The sequence below is a fragment of the Chinchilla lanigera genome, unplaced genomic scaffold, assembly GCF_000276665.1.
Source record: "Chinchilla lanigera isolate Chin_1 unplaced genomic scaffold, ChiLan1.0 scaffold00020, whole genome shotgun sequence".
Lineage (NCBI taxonomy): Eukaryota > Metazoa > Chordata > Mammalia > Rodentia > Chinchillidae > Chinchilla > Chinchilla lanigera.
In genome coordinates, this window is record NW_004955421.1 from 21,130,850 (window position 1) to 21,155,764 (window position 24,915).

The 24,915-nt window shown below is 42.9% G+C and overlaps 1 protein-coding gene across 1 annotated transcript in view; it reads left to right on the top strand.

Moving 5' to 3' along the window:
- The window catches only part of Lrig1 (leucine-rich repeats and immunoglobulin-like domains 1), a gene marked incomplete at its 5' end in the record, with an annotated part of 110,685 nt that overhangs the window by 22,241 nt on the left and 63,529 nt on the right, over nt 1-24,915 (top strand). Inside the window, 1 exon segment of the mRNA XM_013513717.1 lies at nt 16,861-16,932. Coding sequence (XP_013369171.1) covers nt 16,861-16,932 — 72 coding nt within the window.

Sequence of the window (24,915 nt, forward strand, 5' to 3'; positions counted from 1 at the left end):
AATGGGAGAATTTCCTGTCTTGTAATGCAAGGAAACTTGCTACACATATGCATTTATCCCTGGATCTGACCATTTTCTCTGCCTTTACTCTGCTCAGGGCAAGCCTGCCTTTGCCATCTGAGCTTTGTAGCCATAAATTAGACAGAAATGCAAGTACTGAGGCTGTCCAAATACAGGCAGGGTAATTGCTTTGGACAGGTTTACAATAGGGAGGTGTGAAGTGCTTGGTGGAGACCGGAACCTGGGGGAGGGACAGTGTATTGAACTTGGGCAGCTGCAGGGTGGTGGGCTGACACAATTAATTGAAAACTATGGCTGTCTCGGCTTTTGATGGGTAAGGAAGCGGAGGCCTTGTGAATTTCTTTTACAGCAAGAAACCAGAGGGAAAGTGGCTCACTGAGTTACTTGGGGAGGTTAGTGCTAAAATCACCACAAGCATTTAGAAGGTCAAGCCTGGGTATCGATGGTGAGGCTCTCGGTTTTTTGTTTTTAATTTCTTGCTCATTCCCATTTTAGAACTGAGGGGACACAGGATCCTGGGGTGGAGGTAATATGCTTACAGAAGGCACTTTGCATTTACATTCCAGGTAGTTTGAAAGAATACTGACAGCCCCTCCCTTGGAGACCCACTAGGTGAGGCTTCCTGGTCAGTGGGCTAACCTGAGTGCAGGTGCAGTCATAACTACTTGGTTACCCTTGGTCAGTCCTCCAGGCAGTCAGTGGCCATTTTAAAACTCCTGGATAGATCCTGGTGCGAGAATTTACCGTGTCATAGAGTGGGATCTGCATTTTTAAAAGCAGAGCTGCAAGTCTTTGTGATTGTAGCTTCTTGTACCCCCTGCCTTCTGGCTTCCTCTGTGGTCATGTTCTTTTGCTTTGTTGTTGTTTTGTTTTTTAGAGACAGGGTCTCACTATGTAGTTCAGGGTGGCCGTGAGCTCTATTTAGCCCAGGTTGGTCTTGAACTCATGGTACTACTTCTCCTGCCTCAGCCTCCAGAGACCTAGGATTATAGGTGTGCACCACCATGCCTGTCTTCATGGGTTTTATGAATGGAGGCCCACATAGGACTGGGTTGTTTCCTCAGCAGCTGAGCTTCTCCCCACTGCAAACTTGCTTGTGCCTGCTCTCTAACATGCCTCAAATCCCCACCTCCACCCCACCAGGCCACAGTTAACCTCTTCTTAGAGAGAGCCATCCTAGGATACCTAGAGAGGAGGATGGCTGCTGTCTTATGCCCGGATGTCCTCCAGAGAACCTCTCTGCTTTCTGGCTTCGCCCTGGTTTCCCTATTGGGATTGCAGACCCTTGAGGGCAGAGCTTCCCTGGCTGATCTGTGTGGCCCTAGAGCCCAGCCTGCCTCTCAGCGCAGATCAGGTGCTTAATAATAATAAGGTGTTTGTTCATTTCCAAACCCACAGTGCATGCCCCGTGGCTTTTCTGCTGTTGCATTATCCAAGACAGTGTTCTCCTGTCCCTGAAATGCCTGCCTGCACGTACCTGTTGAGGTAACCTCAAGCTGGCTATTCTACAGATCTCTTCTGGGTTAGCTATTATTTTCTGCCCTACTGGGCTTAACTGATCTCCTTCTCAGAACCACCTGTACCCACTGAAATTAATTATTTATTAAAAACAAAACCAAACCAAGACCCAGACTCGTTTTTTATTTCAAGCTTCACAGTAACAGCTTCCAGAAAGTCTTTTGAAAGGCATGATATAAAAGGTGTGGAGATGGTGGAGGTGACAGGATCTTCCTTGAGGTGTGTGGTAGTTAATGTGTAACCTCTTTAACAAGGCTCAGGTGGACCTTTATGTGGCCTTGCTGTTGTGATTCAGAAACCGCTGTGTACTGTGGTTGTATTAAGTACACAGCTTTGCAGCTAACTCATGCCCTCAGCTTAATTTCCTTTGTTTGTAACAACCAATAACTGATAATCCTCCTGTGCTGCAGGAGGTGGAGACCGAGGTAGTGGCTGGAAAAGGCGTAGCTTTCTGGCTCTGGCTGTACCATTTTCTTAAAAAATGAGAGAGAATGAAGTTAAGTAAGATCAAGAAAGAGAAGTAGAGAATGCAGGGTCTTGTGAGGAGAGGGAGCTGGGGTGCTCAGGTCCAGAGGTGTCTTCCTCGTGGAACGAGGCAGTCTGACAGAGGTCTGGCCAGCTTGCCTCCTGGATGCTGCTGTACCTATTACTCCATGGTTTCCTTGGCGTCTTCGGGGAGTGTCCATTGTAAGGGGCCGAGTTAGAAATGGGAAAGCACGATCACAGTGATGTTTCAGCTAAACAGTATATTTTGTGCTGTACTTTTGTATTCCCATAATTATCTGCTTGTTCCATCTGAGGGGCAAAATAAGTGTGGGAGTTTGGATACTGTGTTACTCAGAGAGGAAACGGGATATCGTGGTGTGTTTGGCTCCAGGAGCCACATTTTGAAGCGCCTACCTGCTCCTCAGGGCAACAGAAGCCATCACTTAAATAAAGCAGCTGTTAAATAAGAGCAAGAACAGGAGTGTTTGGACAAACAACCTTTAAATTTTCTGATCCTTGATGAAAGTTAGTTGGTTTGTGAATTATTAACTTCATTGTAAATGAGGAAATACTGGATGCTTAAATGTCATGTATATTTTTACATAAGAAAAAAATTGATCACACCTTCACCGGCTACCATTTTGGGCTTTTTTCCTGCTGTCACTCAGCGGACAGAGGTAGGAGGGTGGCCCCTCCCAGGCCACAAGTACATCGTATGTGGTAGCTTGTTATTGGCTGTCGTGTTTTGATTAGAAGGGAATGGTGGGAATTTTTGTAGCCTGCTAGAATGTAGCAGGGTCTGTGTCAGGCTGCAGTGTTCAGAATCCTAGGGTGGGATTTGGGAGAAAGAATCTAGTTGGGAAGAATGGTGTGTGGGGGATAAGAAGAGTAGGTTTAATGAGTCATATAGAGTTGGTTTGTGAAACCTGTGTAATGTCACTTGCCTGGCAACTTTGCAAGAGGGGTGAAGGCACATTCTCCTTTAATTGCCCACCAGAGAGAGTGCCATCCTTTTCTAGTGCTGTGATTTCCACAGCAGGGTGTCTCCTTGGAAGAAGCCACCAGAGCTCTCGGAGCTCTGTGTTGTCACAGAAAACCCATTTGTGCACCTGGGTTTCACCATGCACAGTTTTTTCAAAATTCAGTAGGACTTCTTAAAGTTGATATGAATGGCCTAGTTGTTTCTTCTGACTTTTACTTGTGAAGGAGAATTGCAGTTAGACCTTTATTTGGGTTGAGGTTGTAGGACAGTGCTGGCGAGCCTGTGGCACACATGCTGCAGCTGGCTGTTTGTTACTGAAAGTTCTAAAAGGTTTGCTGTCACTGGTGTAGGGGGCTAAAGGAAAAGGTGTGATAGAGAAAGGAGTTCAAGCAAGTGGCCAAACAGTGCTGTGAAATAGCAAGGTCTTCCCGAGAGCTTCATGTGTCTTTGGGTATTGGTAGCTGAAATAATCCTGCGGTGTGAGTAGGTCACCCTTAGAAATGCCTGGTGTGATTCCTGAGGTTCAGTTACTTTACTGTAAGGTCTGAGCTTTGCTCATTTCCAGTGCAGAAAGCCTGCATGCATGGGAGGGAAGAAAGCAGCTGCTTTGTCTCCTTTCCCTGCCTCTTCATTGTCTTCAAGTCCAAGGCCGTTTGATATTGACAGTTCTGAAATACATTGAATACATTATTCTCAAACTGACAGGATTATATCTGACATAGACTATGGGTTCTGTAGCCAGCTGCTTATATGGCAGTGGAAGAGAAGAAACTTAAGCTGTAAATGAATCTCTGTTTCGGGGGCTTTCTAGTGGCAAATTGTGTGAATGAGTAAATTGAAAAGGTGCTGGTTTTATATCATCATGAATACCCAGGCCTTGGATAAATATTGACACCAGCAGTGTGAAAGGCCTGCCATTTATCTCAGGCCCCTAGGAATAAAAGATCTTTTCTCAGGCACTCATGACCTTATAAACCACCCTGACAAGTTGGTGCAGGTGCTTTTTGCACTGGTTCTCTGGGTTTGAGAGTGGGTGGTTTTGTCTTTGTGCTTGTGCAAGCTTAAACCTAACCAAACTTAAACTTGCTTTGGCTTATTGATTACTATTGAGTTCGTTGCAAGTAAATGTAGTTGCCAGCTCAGTTTTGCTGAGTCATACCTGTGTGACTGTGTGGACAGATAGACCTGGGATTGGAGCACCTTTTATTTACTTTGACAGGATTCAGGCCTGAGTGTGGGAGAGTGAGGAGATAGAGAAGCTAGCCCGCAGAACCTTAGCTGGAATGCACGTTGAGCAGAGTAGCCGAGTGCCCTTCTGCATGGACGGTGCCTGTATCTTTATACCTTACATTTCAGGGCACAGAACAGACGACCCTGTCACTGAAGAGGGCTCATGACACTAACCTTGCTAATGGGAAGTGTGCAGCATCAACCTCCCCCATTTTTTGTGCTGCTTGGAGGAGTCTTTTTAGAGTCACTTGGTCTAAGACAAGCTGAGCAGAGATTTTGACGAACTTGGATTTGATCAGAGTATCTTTGAAAAAGTGAGTGGTAGAATTGGACAGTTTGGGTTCATTGCATAGCAAGTTTTAGGCAGAGAAGTCCTAACTGTCCACAGCAGCTGTCTCAGTGTCACTGCCCTCACTGGTGTCGGGCTTCGGCATGAGCCGTGACTTTGATTTCCTGCTCATATGTGAAGAAGCCCTGTGAACCGAGTAGCTCTTGTCTCTCCCTGGTGCACAGAGAGGATATGGAGTATCTAGAATTACACATGGATTGCTTCAGTTTCTGCCTGTGACTCTCCAAGAAGAGTCCCTTATGGTTGTCTTTTGATAGGACCTCTAATCACTTCAAGGGCTAATAAAAAAAATACGATTGATGTTAAATTAAAAATTTATTACAGTAAAAGACACATTGCTGTTCTCCTCAGAATACTCTTCCTCCCTTTGAACACACTTATCCCATGGTTCTTGCCACTTTCTGAAGCATTTCTGAAAGTCTTCTTCCATCAGTGGCTTTAGAGTTGATGTGTAATAAAAAATATGGTGAATGCTACTGAGTGCAACTGAATGAAGAGACAGGCTTGTGCAAACATTACGGTGCGCCCTTGTGTTAGCTGTTTTTCTTGTTGCTGATACAAAGTACCTGCCACCCGAAGTTAGAGGCGGAAGGGTTTATTTGGCTTACAGTTCGTAGAGGTTTGAATCCATAATTGGTTGGCTCCAAGGCCGAGTGGTACATGGCAGAGGGGCAACAGTTCCTGGTGGCCAGAAGGTAGCAAAACAAACAAGGGACGACCACACCTGTTTCTGTCCCTTGCATCTTATCCAGGTTACTTAGGGCCAGTAGCACTTGAGCCTAGCATTGCACCATGAATCAGTCCCAGTATCACACAGTCCAGATCCAGCCACCTCTGCAAAAACCCCACCTATGACCCCATGAGGCTTTGGGGAACAGCTAAACACAAGCCATAACAGTCTTCATCCACCTTATTCACCAGACTTGGTACCATATGATTTCTGACTCTCCCTCAAAGCCAAAATGAACATTAAAGGTAAACATTTTGAATTGATTCAGAACATCAGGGCAGCCACCATAGTGCAACTATGGGCACTCATGCATGAGTTCCCAGATTGCTTCAGAAGGTAGCAGCGAGGAGGGGATAAGTGCACTCGAAGCAAGCGGGTGGTATTTTGAGGGAGATTAACAGCAGTATGTGTTTTACTGTAATTAAAAATAAAAAATTGACATTCACCATAATTTTTTATTCATCATGTGTATCAATAATTTGGTTTAAAAAACAGATTCAAGTCCCATAGGTACAGTATTTTTTGGTTAAGTTACCATTTAGCAGGTAGAATTTGTTGCTGGGATTCACTCTTTAAGAGTAAATGACCTAGTGCAGTGGGGAAGAATAGATAGAGGCTCTGGTGAATGAGTAGGAAAACAAGAAACAAAAGAATGTGGTTTCACAGCCAGCTTTTTATTTGACAGTGAAATTTAATGTATTTAAGGATGGAGGTCACACAGATCATCTGATGCTTTGTACTTGTAATTTCAGTGAAAAGGAAGTTCCATGTTTTAATGGTAGAAAGCAGTTTGTGTAAAATAGGGGCTGGAATCCTCTGTTGTAGAACTTTAACTTCATATTTTCTCAGACATTTCAGTAACCAGAAGTAGAGAAATTACGCTGCCCTGCACCTCTAAAGTATAGAAAATGATGTAGTAGACGAATCTTTTTAAGTTGAGGGTGTTTGGATGTTTTAGTGTTATAAAAAGAAACAGTTTGCTTTTTGGCTTCAGCTAATCATTTCATAACACACATAAATTTTAAAAAGCCCCATGCAAAAATGAGCAAAATGAGATTCTGCCTCGATAAGCTAGCTAATAAAGTTAGTGACTTAACTGTTGGCCAGGTGGCTGACCTTTTAAAACTCTGCATTTTCTTTACTTGGCTGAATATACTTGTGTACCTCTCTGTATTACAGCAGATGTGTTTTTGAAAAATTGTGGGTAAACTCGGTCGATTTAATGCTAGGTTTTTGCTATCTGGATTTGAGTGACGACCTGGAGGTAACCAGGTAAGGAAAGTGTGTTAAATCTAGAAAATGTTTGAAGGATCCTTGCTGTTAATCCACGTCAGTAGAGAGCATTGTGATAAATGCAAGTAAACATGGATTTTTATATTCATTTTTGTGGATTCTAGATGCTTGGGCTTTGCACAGGCACTAAGAGATGCCGCCGACATAAGTGAGCCGTAGATGTGGTTCCAGTTGAAAAGTAAGGACACATGTAAGCAATAGAAACTGATAGCAACTCCAGAACATCCCCTTGGAAATTTGGGCTTCCTGGCAGAGTTTTCCTTATGAGCAGCTGCAGCCTGGGAAGGTCGTTACACCCACTTATGTCATTTGTGCCCTCCTTTTTGTATGGGGGTGGAGGAGGAAAGATACGCTGCATACTAAGGTAAGCTGTCTGTACAAATGTATTTGTTTAAATCAAACCACTTCCATGTCCTTCTTCCTTCCTTTTAGGGAAAGGAGAAATAGGCAAGTTCTTATATATTTTTCCTTTGTAATGCAGAAACATTTACCTAAATTCTAACTATTTTGAAAGCAAGAACAAAAACCTAATCATTACATATCTAGACATGAATTACCACCAAGATTTATTTTTTATCTTTTGGCATACATTTCTGTAACACAAGGTTTATGTACTAATATTTCCACTGAATGGATTATGTTAGACATGAATTGTAAGAATTGAGGATTACAAAGGCCCAAAATGCCCTGTTCTCATTTCCTGATTCTAGAAAACTGAGCAACATGGTTTGGAATGGAGTATAGTGGCTCAGATGGAGAGAAGGGGTTTTGGTTTGTTTGTTTTGATGTTTTAATCTACTTCCATTGCACTCAGAGGAAATAATGCATTATTAGAGGTTTCATTCCTGAAGAATCAAAAGTCACTTGTGTAGAATTTCCTTATCCCTTTATCCCACTGAAATCCTTGGCTGTATCTTCTGCCAGAAAGACAGGACTGGCCACTCTGTTTCTGTGATCAGTCCTTTTTTCTCTTTTTTTTGGTGGTGGTGTTGGGGGTTGAACTCAGGGCCTCCACACTGAGCTGTGTCCTCAGCCCTTTCACTTTTTAAAAATTTTAAGACAGTTTTTACAGTTTAAAAATTTTAAGACAGCTAAGTTGCTCAGGCTGCCTCAAACTTGGGATTCTCCTGCGTCAAGCCTCCCAGCATGCTGGGATTACAGGCGTGTACTACCACACCTGGCTACCTGTGATCAGTACTTTTTATGTTATGTTGATATACTTATTTTCCTCTTTGAAGCAACATTCCTCTCAGGATTCTTAAGTGTGGACACATTGTGTGAAACCACTTAGTGTTGAGAATAATCTCTTGTGTTGGAAAAGGAAATTGATCGCAGCATCATTTACAGGTGTTAGTTGTGCCACAATTTGCACAGTTAATTCACATGGAACCGAAGATGTGTTCATAGGGATTGCTAGTTTGCATCTTTTTTCTGTAAACTCAAAGTTACCGAATTTTAAAGCTGCATCACATTTTTTTTTTTTTGGTACTGGGAATCAAACTCAGGTCCTTGCGCTTGCCAGGCAGGTGCTTGTGCTGCTGAGCTATATCCCCGGCCCCTGCATCACATTTTTTTAAACAGTGGTGGTACTTTTATATACAGTGGTTGTTCCATGGGAAACTAATCTCTTGAAAGTACTCATGTGTAGGGTATAAGTGCAAAGGTGGATGTTACAGGAAAGGAAATGGTGATCTGGTAATCTGTGGCTTGGTGGGCTTTCCAAAGCTCTTGAAGAACGCAGGATTCCAAATTTACCTGCTGGATTAATGCGTCTTTTTTTCAGCCTCAGCTATCCCTCACTTCCTGTTCCTTTTGCCAAATTTGTTTTTACTACTACAGAGGCAAAAGTCTGTTTCTTGTCTCAGATAATTGTTTTTATTTAGAAGAATTCTCTTCCATCCTTTAACTGGGAGAATCTCTGGCCGGAGATGAGCGTGGTCCCTTCCCTGGGTCAGGACAAATGCCTGCCTGGTCACACTGATGTAGTTTGTGCCTTTGGCTTTCAAGCCCACCTTGGGGGCAGGGAGTGCTTGGATGCGAGGCGCCTCTATCCTCTGGTCTGCAGAATGATAGAGTTGGGGTGCAGGTGGTAAAAGGGGGGTGGCTATTGTGCAAGTGAGGAGTTTGCAAAGTTTTGTGGGGCTTAAGGACTCTAAAAGGGTGAGTTTTTGTTTCCTTTATGGAGCTGATAGAATTAAGTCCTGTGTGACGAAACTTTTGACCCCTCTCCTGCCCTCCCATTTCCAGTCTCTGCAAAGCATTTCTCTAGTAGCAAAACCGAATTGGTGACACACCTTGCCTGCTGGGATGGTGATGGTGATGTTCCTTTGGTGGCCGGAGGTTTATGGGAGGGTCACACCTGTGGCAAGAAGCTATAGTACTTCCTGCTTAAATGCCTTTTGTTTATAAAGTATCTATCAACTGCAGGACTGGAGTGCCTCTTCTTAAATTAATTAATCTTTAGAGGTTAATGATGCACAGAACATGTTCATGAGTGACTGTTACAGGAAATTTCTGGGCTTTCCCCCAGTACCAACCTCCACCAAACATGCTTACATCACAGAACCCACATTAGGCCTAATTACTTCATTTCTCTTTAGCCGACTAAGATTTTGGTAAGAAAAACAAATTGTGGAATATCCTGTTTTTAAGGCATGATACAGAAAGCAAAAGCTGACAGCCTTTAGTGAGAAAACATCTTGGGCTTCTTGATTATTTGAGTTAAACTTTTAAGTTAGTGAACAAGGAGATATTCTGTTCCTACAGAACTAGCTTTAATGGTCCTGTAGATTAACATTCATGAGAGATTTGGCACTCAGATTTGTTAAGGTTTATGTAACCCTTGACTCAACTGCCTATGTGGTTGTAGGTCTGGCAGCATGGGGCTGTTCTTGACTTTGTCCTAAACTGGTTGTGTCTTGTCCCTTCCTTCCTGGGAGGTCTTGACTTTCCTTTTTACCTTTTCATTTGTTTATTTCATAGACTTTGTGCCCTATTTTACTTTTCTGTCCGTATTTCCCAGGACCTTTCCTTAGAAAAAATGTGCTCTTATTCTTTTCTCCCAGGTTTAGCTCAGATCTGTGTGTGTGTGTGTGTGTGTGTGTGTGTGTGTGTGTGTGTGAGACAGAGTCTCACTGTGCAGTTCAGGCTGGCCTTGAACTCACTTGGTAGCCCAGCCTGGTCTGGAAGGCAGCTGTGCTCACCACTATACCACCAACGCTGCACGCCACCCCTCAGGCTGGTCTGGAACTCACAACGATCCTCCCGACTGCTGGGATTACAGGCGTGCGCTACCACGCCTGGCTTAGCTCAGGTCTTGTGTGTTCTGATAAACCTTCTCATCACAACTGATATTCCCGGCTTTGTATGCCTTTTGAATTTAGTGTTATATATACCACAGATGACAGACTTAAATAGGGGCCAAGTAGATAGTACTGAGTGAAAAGGGCATAAGCAAGACAGTACGGAGTGGTGAGGTCTGTGGCCAGTGGAGTGCTTGCTAACTGTAGCCCACTTTTGGTATCAGAAATATTTGACCCACTGACTGTTTTCAAGGGAAGCTGAACCATTAATTGATTGCAAACTTGAATGAGAAAAAAGTTTCCCCGCAGCCTAGAAACTACCAGTCTGTACCTTCTAGTCTACCGTCATCAGACACTTGTCATATGAGAGCCTGTGGCTGTTATTTGATCGCAAGTCTTACTTGACCTATAGGTTATAAATTCCTTTAGGTTGTAGCTCTTATCCAACTCATATCAGAATTTATCGTAGCACAATGTACATTGTAGACAAACATTCAAATACTTGTCAGATTTGGCTTTTACCGGGAAAAGATGTATAATTGTATCACACTAGTCACAGGACAGGGCAAAATGTATAAACTATTAGAGAAGCACATAGATGACCCCATGGAGTTACTGAAGTAGGCATGAATGGCTGCTTTCACTTAATGTCTTAAGCATTAGAATTTAGAGACCTACACTGACTAGTTTAGCTATTTTTAAGGAGTAACTATAGGCAGTGACTTCGGGTCTGTATACGGCTAATGTGTGTTATGTATTATCACTTCTTTTGAGTTACGTATAGGTCTCTTTCGCATAGAAAATGGTCTGTGTAACATTTTCAGAAATTGAAATAATTGTGACTCATTACAACTTTTGGAAATATAATTGATGAGAAGCTAACAAAATGAGCTTGTCTATATTGGGTTGATATCTGAGTGATTTTTTTTTTTTTCCCCCCCGGTACCAGGAATCGAACTCACGACCTTGCGCTTGCCAGGCAGGCGCTGTGCCACTGAGCTAAATCCCCAGCCCATATCTGAGTGATTTTTGATTTGGTTATTCTCAGGATATGTCCCATGGCCAAGCATCAGTTTAGGGCATATGTAACTGTTTACTTAAGAGGATGACAGCAAATATAGAACCTGCTCTTGAGCTATAATCCTCAAGTCAGAAGAATGACTCTAATTTAAGTTGTATTTTTGTCATTCTTTACATAAGATTTTAATGTATAGGATTCGATTGTTCAGTTGTGGCTTTGGTTAATGAGGACAGAGTGTCACAACAGAAAAAATGATAAGGAATCTAATAGTGTAGGATTTAAAAATATCTCTTATTCTCATAAATCCTTATAACATGGGTCTACATGTTACTCCTCAGAAGGTAAGAATCCAGCAGAAACAGCCTTAAAAACTTAAATGGTCACATGACTTTAACAGGTCATGTGTTGTTCTTCAGTCACACCCCTTGAAATCTTGAAAGAACCAGTCACCTTGCCCCAGTTTGTTCAGAGAAGTTAGCTTCTTAATGTGCAGCAAGTAGTGCAAGTTCTAATGTTGAAGAAGAGGTGATTGGCTAGAGCTTACGATATCTTGAAAGCCAAGTTTCCCAAGCCACCCTTGGCACCCATTGGTACTCAGAAGTTGAGTTAATGGGTTGCTGGTACCTCTTTTCGAGCTGCAGCATTCATCTTGGCAAACACCTAAAAGCTTAAACTATGCAAACTACTGTAATGTTCAGGAGTTCAGCAAGGGTTGAATAATGGAATAGGCTACACTGGAGATCAAACTGAGTAGGAAAACCTCACTCCTCAGGGAATTCTTGTCACAGATGTAGGGTCAGTTCCTTCCATTAACTTTAGTGCTCTTCACAGAGGTTCTGCCTGCAGAGGCAGTAGTCTATGAGCAGTGCTTGCTTTGGGGGATGAATTGCTAGTGGTATGGTGTCTCATGAAGGAGGGTTCTTTCTTCACCACAGCTTAGTCAAAAGTAAATGGGACTTTTTGTCCCTCAACTTCCAAGAAGTCAATGAATTATTGTTCACCAGCTTTGAAGAACATTTGCCAAGTTTGTAATATGTGGTTCAGGCTGTAATCCAGGAAGGTGCTGGTCAGATTGTGTAAATACCAATTAAGCCTATGGAGTTACACTCTGAGGGCAGTTTTTATTAGGGATGTCTTCCTAGAGACTGGAGCTTTCAAAGGTCTTATCCCTGTTGGGATAGTTAAGAACTTTGTGTGCTTAAAGGACTTGGGTTAATATCAGTGCGTACCCCTCCCCCAAATTTTGTGTCTAAGTTATTAGGAAACTTGAGATTTATTTTCATTATTATCCCCTTTGTTATTATTATTTTCAGCACTAGGGATCAAACTCAGGGCTTCATGCATGCTAGGTAAGTTCTATTCCTCTGAGCTATCTGTACTCAAGACCCCTGAGATTTATTTTTAAAATTCAAGTTTTTTCTGAAGATGCCGTTTTGCTTGAACTGTTTACTGATGTTCTCATGAATTAGAAGTATTTGTTGATTACCTCATGATCTCATGATTTAGACCCAGCACAGTGATGATAAGGATACTCTTTTTGGTACCGGGAATTAAACTCAGGTCCTTGCGCTTGCCAGGCAGGCACTTGTGCCACTGAGCCAAATCCTCGGCCCACAGGATGCTCTTTCAGTACCACGTTTGTACTGTGTACCCCAGTAGCCACAAGCCATGTGTGTCTGTTGAACCCTGGAAATGTGGTTGGTGTGACCAAGAAACTGGGTTTGTAATTTATGTAATATGAACTGGCTTAAATACAAATAGCCACATGGGTAGTGCCTGGGTTTATACAGTACTGTGGAATTCTCAGCCATTGAAAGACTTTTGATCTTCAGATTGTGTGGGCTCTGAGGCAGTGGTCTTCTCAGGAAGGATGCTTAAGTGAGCACATCATTGTCAGGCCTTGTTAGACAGTTTACTTTTCAGACGAACCTGGATAAAACTTGAGCTGTTCTCTGCAGAAGTGCCTGTTGTATGTTCTGCAAAGGGTGAGCAGCATGGTCATCTTTCAGCAGATTAGCCAAAAGAACATCTATGGCTGGGCTCAGTTGTTTGAAGATCTGTGTGTCCTTTGTGCAAGAAGAGGGAAAATTTGTGTTATGACAATGGCTGACAAAATGTTTAATGAAAGCTGCAGTTGGCAGGAACTAAATTCCCTGAGGTTTCTTTTCTCCCCAGCTCCTTGCTACTGAAAGGTGCAGAAATTCTCTTGACAGCATCTATCCTGCTGACAGATGAATTGTTTTGACAGGAGAATCTGAAACCTTCAACTGAAGACCCATTCAGATGTCAGGCTTGGGAAGGGGCGATCGTGTTCCTAGAAATATGTGAGATGCCTTAGATGAGTGTGCATGTTAGTTGCCACCTGGAAGAAAGGTCTAAGTGGCTTTTTTTCACCAATTAACCCTTTGATTGTTCTAAGGATCAGAGATGAGAACTCATACCCCTTTTTGCTGAGCTCTTGGGCTGAGTAAGTTTATTTCCTTTAATCATTGAGATGTAAGCAGTGGGTAAATGGAATAGCCAAGCCAATGAACTTGTTAATTTTTTTTTAATTTGGAAAAAAGTACACCAGGATTCATAGCATTATTTACAGTTGCGAAAGGTAGAAACAACCCAGATGCCTGTCAACAGATGAGTAGATATACAGAGTAAGGGGTGTACATACAAAGGAATGCTATTTAGCCTTAAAAAGATGTGAAATTTAACACAGGCAACAACGTGGGTGACCCTTGAAGGCTTTATGTTAAGTGAAAGAAGCCAGACACAGAAGGACAAATACTTTATGGTTCCATTTATATGAGGCACCTAGATTAGCTGAATTCAGAGAGACAGAGGTAGAATGGTGGTTCCTGAAGCTGGAGCATCAGAGTGGGGGAGTTTGTGTTTGGTGATGCAGTTTTGAGTTCAGAATGTTGAGGAAGCTCTTGTTGTGGGTGGTGGTAATGGTTGCATGACAGTCTGAATGCACGTAATGCCACTGAACAGTGCACTTACAGATGGCTGAAATGATAGCTTGTATGTCCTATACCTTTTGCTACAATGTATTTTTAAAAATTATACTGGGAATTGTCTCCTGGAAATAGGCCAGTGAGGAAGTGACTGAGGATTGTATTCTTTTAACGCACCAGGGAGAATGTAGTAAATCATTTTCCTAATTTCTTGATAAAGCATTTGAGGTTTGGCGGCTTTTCTGGGTTTCAGTACCACTTCTCAAATTTAAAAGCTAGAGCAACTCCACAGAAGCTGTTCCTCGGATGTGATCCCGCAGTCGTCTCTCTGTTTTGCTCATAGGTGCCCTGAGAGGTGATACCTTTTCTAGGCAGTCTCCTGACGCTGTGTATTGCTAGGTGTTTTTTCTAGTTCACAGAAGCTCAGAAACTCAACTGCCTTCACGTTGACCCAGCAAGAGGCTACATTTCCATTAAAAACGTGTTTCTTTGTGGCTGGTATCAGTACTAAGCCCTCTGTTACTCAGCTTCTGAGTAACCCTACTGTAGGGAAGACCCTTTTCTCAAATAGCCTGATCCAAAAAGCAGAATTTATACAGCATTTCCTGAACTCTAGATAAATGCATCTGCTTTGTAAGGGAAAGACAAACCAGAAGGCATTGTGGCTTCAGATGGTTTTATTCTAAGTTGCTGAGGGATGTGGACACAGGCAGAGGGTGGGGGAGTGATTTCATTTCAGATGCTTCAATACCGACCATCAGTAAATTGCGAAAGACCCAGTGAGGCCCAGCTCCACCCTGGCTGGTGTGCAGCCAGAAACAAGCCCATCACTCTGAACAAACAGCTTCGAGGGCCAGGGCCCCAGATTGGAGCAAAAACTGGCTGTCCTCACACCAGATGTGGCTGGCAGACAGATTCTGTTCGCTCATCCTGGGTCACCTTTTCATTTTTTTTTTTTTTTAAGAGTTGAAAAGGTTTCCCGTAAGAATTTCAGATTTTGAGCCTCTCTGGAAAACTAAGGAGACTGTATTGCTCTTGTTTCTGAAACCAAGGAGCAAATGCTATTTTAGGTGGGCAGCAAGGCACCCGTGTTAGCCTCATTCTACCAGCTGTGTGATGTGCTTGACCTTCTAGCCTCTTGCCTTCCAGGACTTCTCTCATGTCACCTGCAGCTCAACCAGTCCCATTACCTGGTGATGATTCAAGTTACAGTCTCATAACTCACAGTGTCTTTACTGCAGAAACAGTACCCACCTACCCTCTTTTATGACAATCTGCTCCAAATAGGAGAAAATTTAATCTGTTTAGTCTTTTTTTCTGAGGTGGGAAATTCTTTCAACTTGTGCATTTTCTTCCTCAGGTCTAACCTGTTGATTTCTACATGCCCATTAATGAATACCCCCGAGCACAGGCAAGCTCACACTTGACTTCACTATGTGGTTTAAAAAATTACCACCTTCAATCTTTATGGTAACTTAATCTCCAGACAAATTGCCTTTAATTCAGGCTGTGCCATGAACACAGATGTGCCATTAGTTTCAAGTGCAGCTTGACTTTTATTTAGATGAATGTCTTCGAGTTCACAGTGAAATGGCTATCAGCTCTAGGTTAGTATTGATTGAAATGTCTCTGGAGAAAGTTTAAAAGATATTTGCCACTTATGTGATGCTTTAAGAGTTAAACATAAATTTACTGTTAATTGGCAGTAATGTCAATGGAATTAATAGCTAAGATGAAGAATGTTAACCTTTTGGGAATACCCAGGGAGGGCTGGGGTAGACTGGTAGGGAGCAGAACTGTAGTACGGAAGTTAAGTCACCTTTGGATCACACCCTGTGACTTGTGTTCTTTGAAGATTAAGCTGATTTGGGTTGAGGCTGTGATTAGAGGGGCTCAGATGATAGAACCTTACCAGGCCTACTCCTTGGCAGCCTCTAGGGGCTTAGTGGGTACCGTGAAAGTGAGAGAGGTGTCGTTCTGAACAAATGAGTCAGGTCCTGTCTTCTTGAGAAGATTGATCACATGAGGTTTTCCCTGCCTATGGGTTAACACCAGCATAAATTTCTAACAACTCTCCCTTCTCGTGTGTGACTGTCATTTTCAGTATTTGTCCGTCGATCATAGGAATGCTTTGTTCATAAATAATCTTATTCTGAATCTTATAGTGTCCATTTTTTAAAATAGTCACTTGAACTTTAACTGTGCATCTTTGCAGTAGCCTTAGCTTCTCGTTTAGACCAGGATTTCTCTGTCTCTAGCTGATACATTTAGAGCTGGTTGTTGCTCTGATGTGGGGAGCTGCATGCATGTGCATGGTAGGACATTTAACAGCATCCTTGGCGTTTACCTACCAGACACTCTTAAGTCTCAACAACCAAAATTGCCTCTGGACAATGCCACATGTCTCCTGGGGGACCAAGTCATCCCTGGATGAGAACCACTGGTTTAGAAGGGAGGCCAACACTCCCATCTCTTTCTTTTTTTTTTTTTTGTGGGGGTGGCGGTGGTTTCCGGTACTGGGAACCGAACTCAGAACCTTGCACTTGCCAGGCAGGCGCTGTGCTGCTGAGCTAAATCCCCAGCCCCTTCCCTTCTCTTTCTTGATGTGTCAGTGCTTTAGTAAATGTTAATTCAGAAGAGCCTTGGATTTGACATGGTGTATAGCATTTGGACCAGATCTCTCTAATTTCCTATAAGAGTTCTATAGAACTTGGTAGGTAGTAAAATGGTATTGAAATCCATTCAAGTTTACCAACCTCAGGTGATTTGGATTTTCACAGCCTTGGCTTGAGTGTCTTGCTTGTGGATGGTAGCGGGGAGGAAGCGTATGCTATTTGTAAATCTCAGTACCAATAATGTTACTCAGAACAATGCATGAGATAGGAAATTAGGAGGGGGAGGGGCAAGCCTCTTTATCTTGAGGGTAGTGTCAAGTATTGATTCTGTTTTTGTTGTTTTGTCTTCCCTCTCCCCTTACCAGGAATCTGAGTTACAACAAACTTTCTGAGATTGATCCTGCTGGTTTTGAGGACTTGCCAAATCTGCAGGAAGTGTGAGTGCTTTCCCAAACCTCTGGGCCATGGGTGGGGTGATGGAGAGCTCTTGGGGAGAATCCTCTCCTTTTGTAGCATTCTCACTCATCTAAGTGGGTAGGCTAAACTATGGGAAGGGCTTTGCCTATGGGCCATCCGTGGCAAATGATGCTGTCATTGTCCCCCAGTTTTAGTTAACTTTGGGCAATCACAGTCTTAAAATATGAATTGGAAGATCCCAGAAAGAAACAATTCATAAGTTTTAAACTGTACGCTTATGAGTAGTGTAGGGAAGTCTTGCACTGTTCAGCCTGGGTTGTGAGTCATCAATGTCCAGTATATTTACACTGTGTATGAGGCCTGTCTCTTAGTCACTTAGTAGCCATTTCAATTATCAGATCAACTGTCGTGGTATCACGCTATTCAGGTAACCCAGATTTTATGTTGATGACCCCAAAGCACAAGAGCGGTGTTGCTGGTAGCTTGGATATGCCAAAGACAAACTATAAGGGTCCAGGTAAAAGGGTAAAGGTACAGTATGCAGGTTTGAATGAACAAGAAGTTACGTTCACATAACTTTTATTATAGTATGTTGTTATGATTGTTCTATTTTATAATTGTTAATTTTTTCTATGCCTGCTTTATAAGCTAAACTTTATCATAGGTATGTATGGGAAGACGTATACGTATAGGATTTGGTACTGGGTATGGTTTCAGGTATCCACTGGGGGGTCTTGGAATGTTATCTCCTCATCCATAAGAGGTGGACACTGTGCAGCCCATGAGGGGTGTGTTACATGCCGTAGGCAGAGTTACTGGAAATCACAGCTTCTGGTCAGGTGTCTAGGAGGGTCCTCTTCCTTGTGTGAAGCCTCGGGAGCTGACGGTGACACAGCTGGGCTGGGCCTTTCTCACTGGCCCCCAGGATGTGGAGCAGCCTACTCAGCAGTGGCACGTGGTGCCAGCCCATCCTTCTGTTTCTCGGGAATCAGGCAGAGCCTCCCGAATGGACAGCAGATGCTCACCTTTTCCTCTTCCCCTCCAAAAACCCGCCATTCTTGCCTGAGAGCACTAAAAGGTTTGCTGCCTTTTTTTCTTTTTTTTTTTGGTTTTTCTCCGGTACCGGGAACCGAACTCACGACCTTGCGCTTGCCAGGCAAGCGCTTTTGCCGCTGAGCTAAATCCCCAGCCCCGGTTGCTGCCTTTTTGCAGTACCCTTTAATGGCAAGCCTTTTCATCTTTTTAGTGGAAAGGATTCTGCTTTGGTAGGGATTTAGGATTATCAGGAATGTTACCCCATAAGGACTTTACAAGAGGTTTTGTCTAAGTCATACGTACACACTGTAGGAAAACTGGCAACTATAGAAATGTTTGAGGGTTAGTGAAGGTCACCAGTATACCCACACATATGGATTGTGAACATGTAGTGAAAAATATATACCTGTACGCATACTTTTAGGATAAACTGTACATTATCGTTTTATATCTTACTCTACTCACTGTGACATTTTAAATACTTTCTCATGTAAATTAAAATTTTTGAGTTATCTATTTTAATTTTTATATAAAACCACTACACATGCATAAGTCATTCACCCAGTGCTACTATTATTTGGTATTTTTACTAAAGATTATTAGGTGAGTTCTTTACCTATTTTTATTATGTGTAATAATCCCACCTCCAAATTTTTCAGATGGGCATTTATGATGTCCATGTTTGTTTGTTTGTTTGTTTGTTTAAGTTTAGCTTTCCAGAGCTAATGGAACATGGTTTGTAAGAGGCCTTGGAAGTTTTTGTCCACAACCGTCATTTTCCCACAGGGTCAGTAAGCTGGGGGGAGACTTGAAGGGAATTACTGTGTTAGTTTGCCAGGGCCTCAAAAATAAATACCACACGCTGCAGGGCTTCAACAGCAGAAACTTATTTCTCGCAGTCCCAGAGGTGGGAAGTCCAAGATCAAGGTGTTCAAAGGGTTGATTTCTCTTGAGGTCCCTCTCCGTGGCTTGCGGTAGGTGGCTGCCTCTTGCTGCATCCTCGTGTGGCTTTCTTCCGTGTACATGAATCCCTGGTGTTACTTCATGTATCCCTATTTCCTCTTATAAAGATACCAGTCATGTTGGCTCAGGGCCTATCTTTATGACTTCACTTAATCACCTCTTTAAAAGGCCCTATCTGAGATACAGCTTCATCACATGAATTTCAGGGGAACGTACTTCTCCCCATCGTAGTCACCCAAGGTGATGAATCCATTGTGAGAGGAGCCAGGCAGGTTCATGAACCAGTGGTTTCTCTTGGTCCGAGTCTTTGGGGCTTGTGGTGAAAATGTACTCATGTTCCGTGTAGGTTGCAGAGCTTAGTGGTTTCTTTTAGAATTTCTGGGAATTAAAATATGTCCTCTGGCATTCAAACTTTTGTTTAAACTTGTGATTGCCTGCTCTGTGGCAGGTACTGCCCTGGGTGCTAGGGGTGCAAGATTAAGTGGGACACACACATGGGGTGGCAGATAAGTGAGGCAGTCAACTCAGGCACAGAAATTAGGAGGGCAACAAAAGTTCAGCGATCAAGATAATAGGTATTTAGGGGCTGGTGATTTAGCTCAGCGGCAAAGCGCCTGCCTGGCAAGCGCAAGGTCGTGAGTTCGGTTCCTAGTACCGGAGAAAAACCAAAAAAAAAAAAAAAAAAAAAAAAAAAAAGATAATAGGTATTTGGGTGCAACATTTAAAAAAATTAAAATGAATGCAAAAACATAACGAACAAAATATAAAACCTTTGAATCAAGACTGGATCATTATTGCTGATTTTTCCCTTTTTTCTTCTCATTCTGGAATAGCTTCATTTACAGCATTATAGCTGATCCTGCCTAGATGTAAGCTTCTGATATTTTTCTTCTTCATGTATCTTGGTTTGCATTTATTTATTTATTTTTTTCTATCTTTTTGAGACAAGGTTTCACTGTGCAGGTCAGACTGGCCTTGAACTCACTTTGTAGCCCAGGCTGGCCTCTGAACTCTTGGAGATCCTTCTGCCTCAGCTCCCCAAGTGCTGTTATTACAGGCATGTGCCACAGCACCCAGCTTTGCGTTCATGTTGATATTTTCAGAACTATTAATGTTAACATATCCTCTGCCCCCAGTCTGGATGCAGTAGATGTTCCGGAAAGCATTTTTTGAGCTGGTCTCTTAGTTCCCGTGTTCTTGTTTCTTGCTCAGACAGATAGGCTTTCAGTTTTCATTTGGCTTTGCTCCCTTGGCCTTCGTGTAGGCTCCTTCTCCTCCATGCTTTTTAAACGTTCACATCCCAGAGATAGCAAGTGATAAAATGGGGCATGTACCCAAACTCCCATGCTTTGTGGTACCATGGCTTCCTGTGTGGGGAGCAGAATTTGTATCTTACGGGTATAGCATAGTGAAGTGGGAGAAATTGTGGTAGCAAGCAGAAGTGGACTTGAGTTCTGGTTCTCTCCTTTTGAGCTCTAGTTCTGGGTTCGTGTCCCGGGCCAAGTGACTTAGCTTCTCAGCATTGCCTTTCCCTCTTCTGTGACATCGGTGTAACCACAAATTATCAGTATTCTTGGGGTTAGCAATTGAAAGTAATGCACAGGACCTTGGCTGTGGGAAAGGCTAAGTAGATATTATTTCCTTCTCTTTTGCTGTTTTGGGGGCTGTGCATCCCCTGAGCTCAGTGCATTGGTTTATAAATGTCCTGAGGACAGATAGGTTGAGCCTCTGCTGTGAATGCTTCCTGTCCCTGATGTCACTCACTGTCCTGTTGGTAAGATAAACTCTTGGTGTCCCAAGCAGCAGAACTTCTGACTGATAGAAATTCAGGGGGCTCTCCCTTCTCCTAAATAAATTCTCATGTCTTGTAGAGACAGAGGTGTCAGGAGTGATTGGTGGGGAGGTGTGGAAGACATAAAAGAAAAGGGAAAAGTGGCTGGCATGCTTACTTCAGAATTAACCGGGCCCAAGTGTTTCCTGGGAGCAGCCGGTTGTCCCAAGCCTGCAGTTTGCAGAGCCCCAGGCTGGCAGAGGATCCTGTCGTGGCTTAACAGTGGTTTAATTTTGGAGGCCCAGGAACCACATAACATTGTGGGCTGGCTAAAAGGAAAGGTGAGCCCTTTGGAGGCCCGTGGAGGACATGGGGACACTTGTGCAGCTGCTTCCAAGCCGCACGATCTCCACTGCCCATAGCTCTGAGGAAAGCCCACCATGGAGGGCCTCCACTCAGGGTCCTGATCACTGGGGCTTCTCTATAATAAGAGGGCTATTTATATAGTCCTCTGCAAAACTGGTGCACAGATCACATTACTGCTGCCTGGGCCATGTGTGCTTGCTGCGGGTGCTATGTGCACTTGCCAGGCCCCTGGCCGAAAGTGTTCCTGAAGGCAGTGAGGGCGCCTTCCTGCACGTGCCCTGGGTACTTATGGTTGACTCTACTCCGTCTCAGGCTGCTGCCCCACCCATGTGCGTACATGTGATAGTAGTATGGTTGTGTTTGAGGGGAGGGTGAAATAATGAGGAGAGTATTGTTTTGAGCCTCAGGTTTCACGTGCATCTGTCCCTACCGTAAAATAAGGTTTAATCATTTCAGTTGTATCCCTCCAAAACTCTGTGAAGTTGGTATGTCTCTTATTTACATTTTTTGAAAGAGAAAACTAAGGCTCAGCAAGGTTCAGTGATATCCTGAAGGTCGTTCGATTGGTAAAAGGTGAGATTAAGGCTAAAGAATCAGGTCTGCCTGATTTAATAATCCAAGCTATAACCACCCCCCCAAAAAAGAGTTATGCTCTGCTGCTCTGTAACTGCCTCAGTTGTGAAATGGAGTGATCATGTGTATCTTCCTGAAAGGGGTGGCATACATTCCGGCTTGAGATAGAATCTGACATATAGTTAGTGTTCACTCTGATTATTGTATACCAATGTTAATGTAAAATAACTACAGTCAGCCTCCATATCCATGGGTTTAGTTAGCATCCATGGAGTCAACCAACATCAGATTGAAAATACTTGAAAATAACTGTAATGAACAAGCACAGATTTGTTTTTTCCTGCCTGTGTTCCCTGGCGATACAGTGTAGCATTTACATTATATTAGGAATTGTAAGTAATCTAGAGTTGACAGTTGACTTAAGGTACACAGGAAGATGTGCATGGATTTATTTTTCTGTAAGGGACTTGAGCAGCTTTGGGTATTAGTAGGGGCCCTGGAGCTAAACCCCGTGGATAACATGAGAGGACTATATGTCATTATACTAAAATTTTATCTGTCCATCTAGTATAAAAATCGTATTACCAAAAGTCTTGCCAAAGCAGTTATTTGGTATGCATTATTTCCCAGTAACTAAAGCATATTATCAGTTATTAAGGTGCTCTCTAGAACTTACGTTCCTACTACTGATAGCTCTCTTCCTCCTAGAATCAAAGGGAACCAAAGTTCCAATATTCTGCCCAATCTTGAGTTTTATTAATTGCAGCTTTGTATTTGGAAACAACCAAAAGGAACCATTTTATCTTCCAATAGTGGATTGGCTAAAAGCATTAATAAATAAAATGGTTCTTTCTTACCATTCACACCAGTAGAGGATAGCTCTGCTGCAGGTTAAAAGACTTGTGAAGATGTGTAAGATATATTACCAAAGGAAGAACAGTTCCGAGCAGTCTATAACCTACAACTGCTGCGTAAAACCAAAACACGTGCTCATCTGCCATAGTTGGCACTAAGAGCTTCCCATGGGAGGCAGGCAGACCAGGGGACTGAAGTATAAGGAAGCTTTATTTTTTTACTATATATTCCTTATATTCTTTTTTGAAATAGTTTGAAAATTTTAATTTGTGCCTGTATCAGCTGGTCAGGAAATAAATACAGCAAGAAAAATTGCTCCTTGGGTGGGTTTTATATCATTTGTTAAAGCCAAGTTTGATTAAGACAGTAAATAATGATACTCTGTAAAATAACCTTTTAAACAGTTAAGTATACTACTTCCTTGAACCAAGCCAAGTAAATGGAAGTTTTGGGAGAAAGCAGAGGAACCAGCAGGTCTCAGCTGACCTTAAGGATTGAGGGGGAAGAGTCCCACCTCCAGGTTCTGTGCTGTGGCCAGGCGATCCGTGCAGCCCCAGTGACCTTACTTACACCTCCTCCAGCCCCAGGGCTGGGCCATGATTCATACTCTGATGCATCCGAGTCACTTCTTCGTCCTGAATCATCAGGAAAAGGTTTACAGAAGCCAGACATTTCAGAAAGATTTCTAGGCCCTTGGGTCGAAGTAAACTTTGGAGGGTACTGAGGAAGTAAATTGAGGGCAGGATAGAGGACAGTGTATGAGGGGTGGAGAACTGCATAACTGTAAATAGAGAAAATCCTTCATCAGACCCCATCCTTAATCCTTGAAGTTTCCCTATTCATGAAGAGTCTGCTAAACATCCCAAGTGGCCTTTTTCCCCAGTGCTACAGCTGTGCTATTTTTGACTAGTCTCTATTTCAGTCTGGCAAGAAGCTTTTTGAGTTTTGGAGTGAGTTTTGTCTCTGTTGCCTTCTGAGGGTCACATTCCTTTTTCAACAGAGGAGAGTGAACAGCGAGGAAGCCAGCAGCGGTAGAGACTTACATTAGCCCGGCAGTTCTTTTTAAGTAGAAATGATCTAGCAGTAAGCTAGCCACGCAGCTCCTCTCCTTTGGGCTATAACTGCCCTCTTCATAAATCAGGCAGCCCTGTTAGGATTAGAGCTTGCTATTTCTAACTGAGCCTGCGATGGGATTGTGCTGGTGGAAGCACACAATGCTCCGTTAATCTTTAGCCGTGGTCCACTGTCTCTGCATGCTCTACCTCCAGCAGCTCTGTCAAAATTTGAAATGTTATTATGCCCCTTTTCCCTGTTCACTTATTTCTGTGAAATTAGGTGGAGCAATTTGTCACATGTACAGTAAGGCTGGCTTGAGACCAGATTCCTCAGCCAAAGTTCCCTTGTGGAGAGAAGCCCATACTCTTGGTTTTAGGTTCAAAATCAAGTCAGATCATAAGCAGGCAGAAAAACAACGACAGTATTACCTAAGGGATTACGAGCTTTGCGGCCTACCCTGTGCTTGTTGCTCTTCTCTGATTTGCAGTCATTCTTTGTTCATTTTTTGGCTATGTCTTGTTGGTGGTGTGGCTTTAGGTTAGTTGCTCAAGCCCACTTGGAGAATTTAGAGAAGAGTGGTAGTCCCTGATACCTAACTTGAAGTTGTTGTGATGATGGAATGCCATGGTGCGTGTGGAATTTTTACCATAGTTACAGAGAAATAGAGGGTAGTAGTTAAGAACCTAGACTTCGGGGCTATATTCCCCATGCCATGGCCACTTACCATTGGTGACCTGAGTTTTGGTTCCTTCATTGGTGCCGTGGAAATGTTCCTGGGATCTACTCCCCCTCCCAGTTTTATTTTACTAGTACTATATATGTTTGCAGTGCTTAGAAAATATTTTGGAGAAATTGGTACTTGTACTTAGCACATCTTGATCCTTTTACTTCCCCTTCCTTCCCCACCTCATCTCCCTCAGCCCCAAGTCCCCATCTCTTCTTTCAGAGTCTCGGTTTCATTAATTTCCATTCTGATCTGTATAATTTCTTTTCTTCTGTTTTAAATTTGAATTGATCTTGAGATGCATCATTGAGGTTGTTTATTGGGTATTGCTCTGTCATTTTTATGTGTGCATTTACAAACTTCCATCTTAGAAGTGCTTTCTGTGAGGGTCTGAAGATGAGTGAATACAGTAAGTCCCTGACTTACAAATGAGTTCCGTTCCAGAAGAACATTGCTAGGTCAGATTCATTCACATCCGGCACAGTGAGTCTTATACTGTATACCTGTGAAAGTTTGCAACTTAAGTGTCCATGTGTCAGGGATTTACTGTACACTGTAAGACTTACTGTACACAGCTCTTCGGGCTGTGCCCAACACATAGTAAGTCATTAGTAAGTTATCTCCTGCTATTATTATTATGACCATCCTCCATGTCTTAGA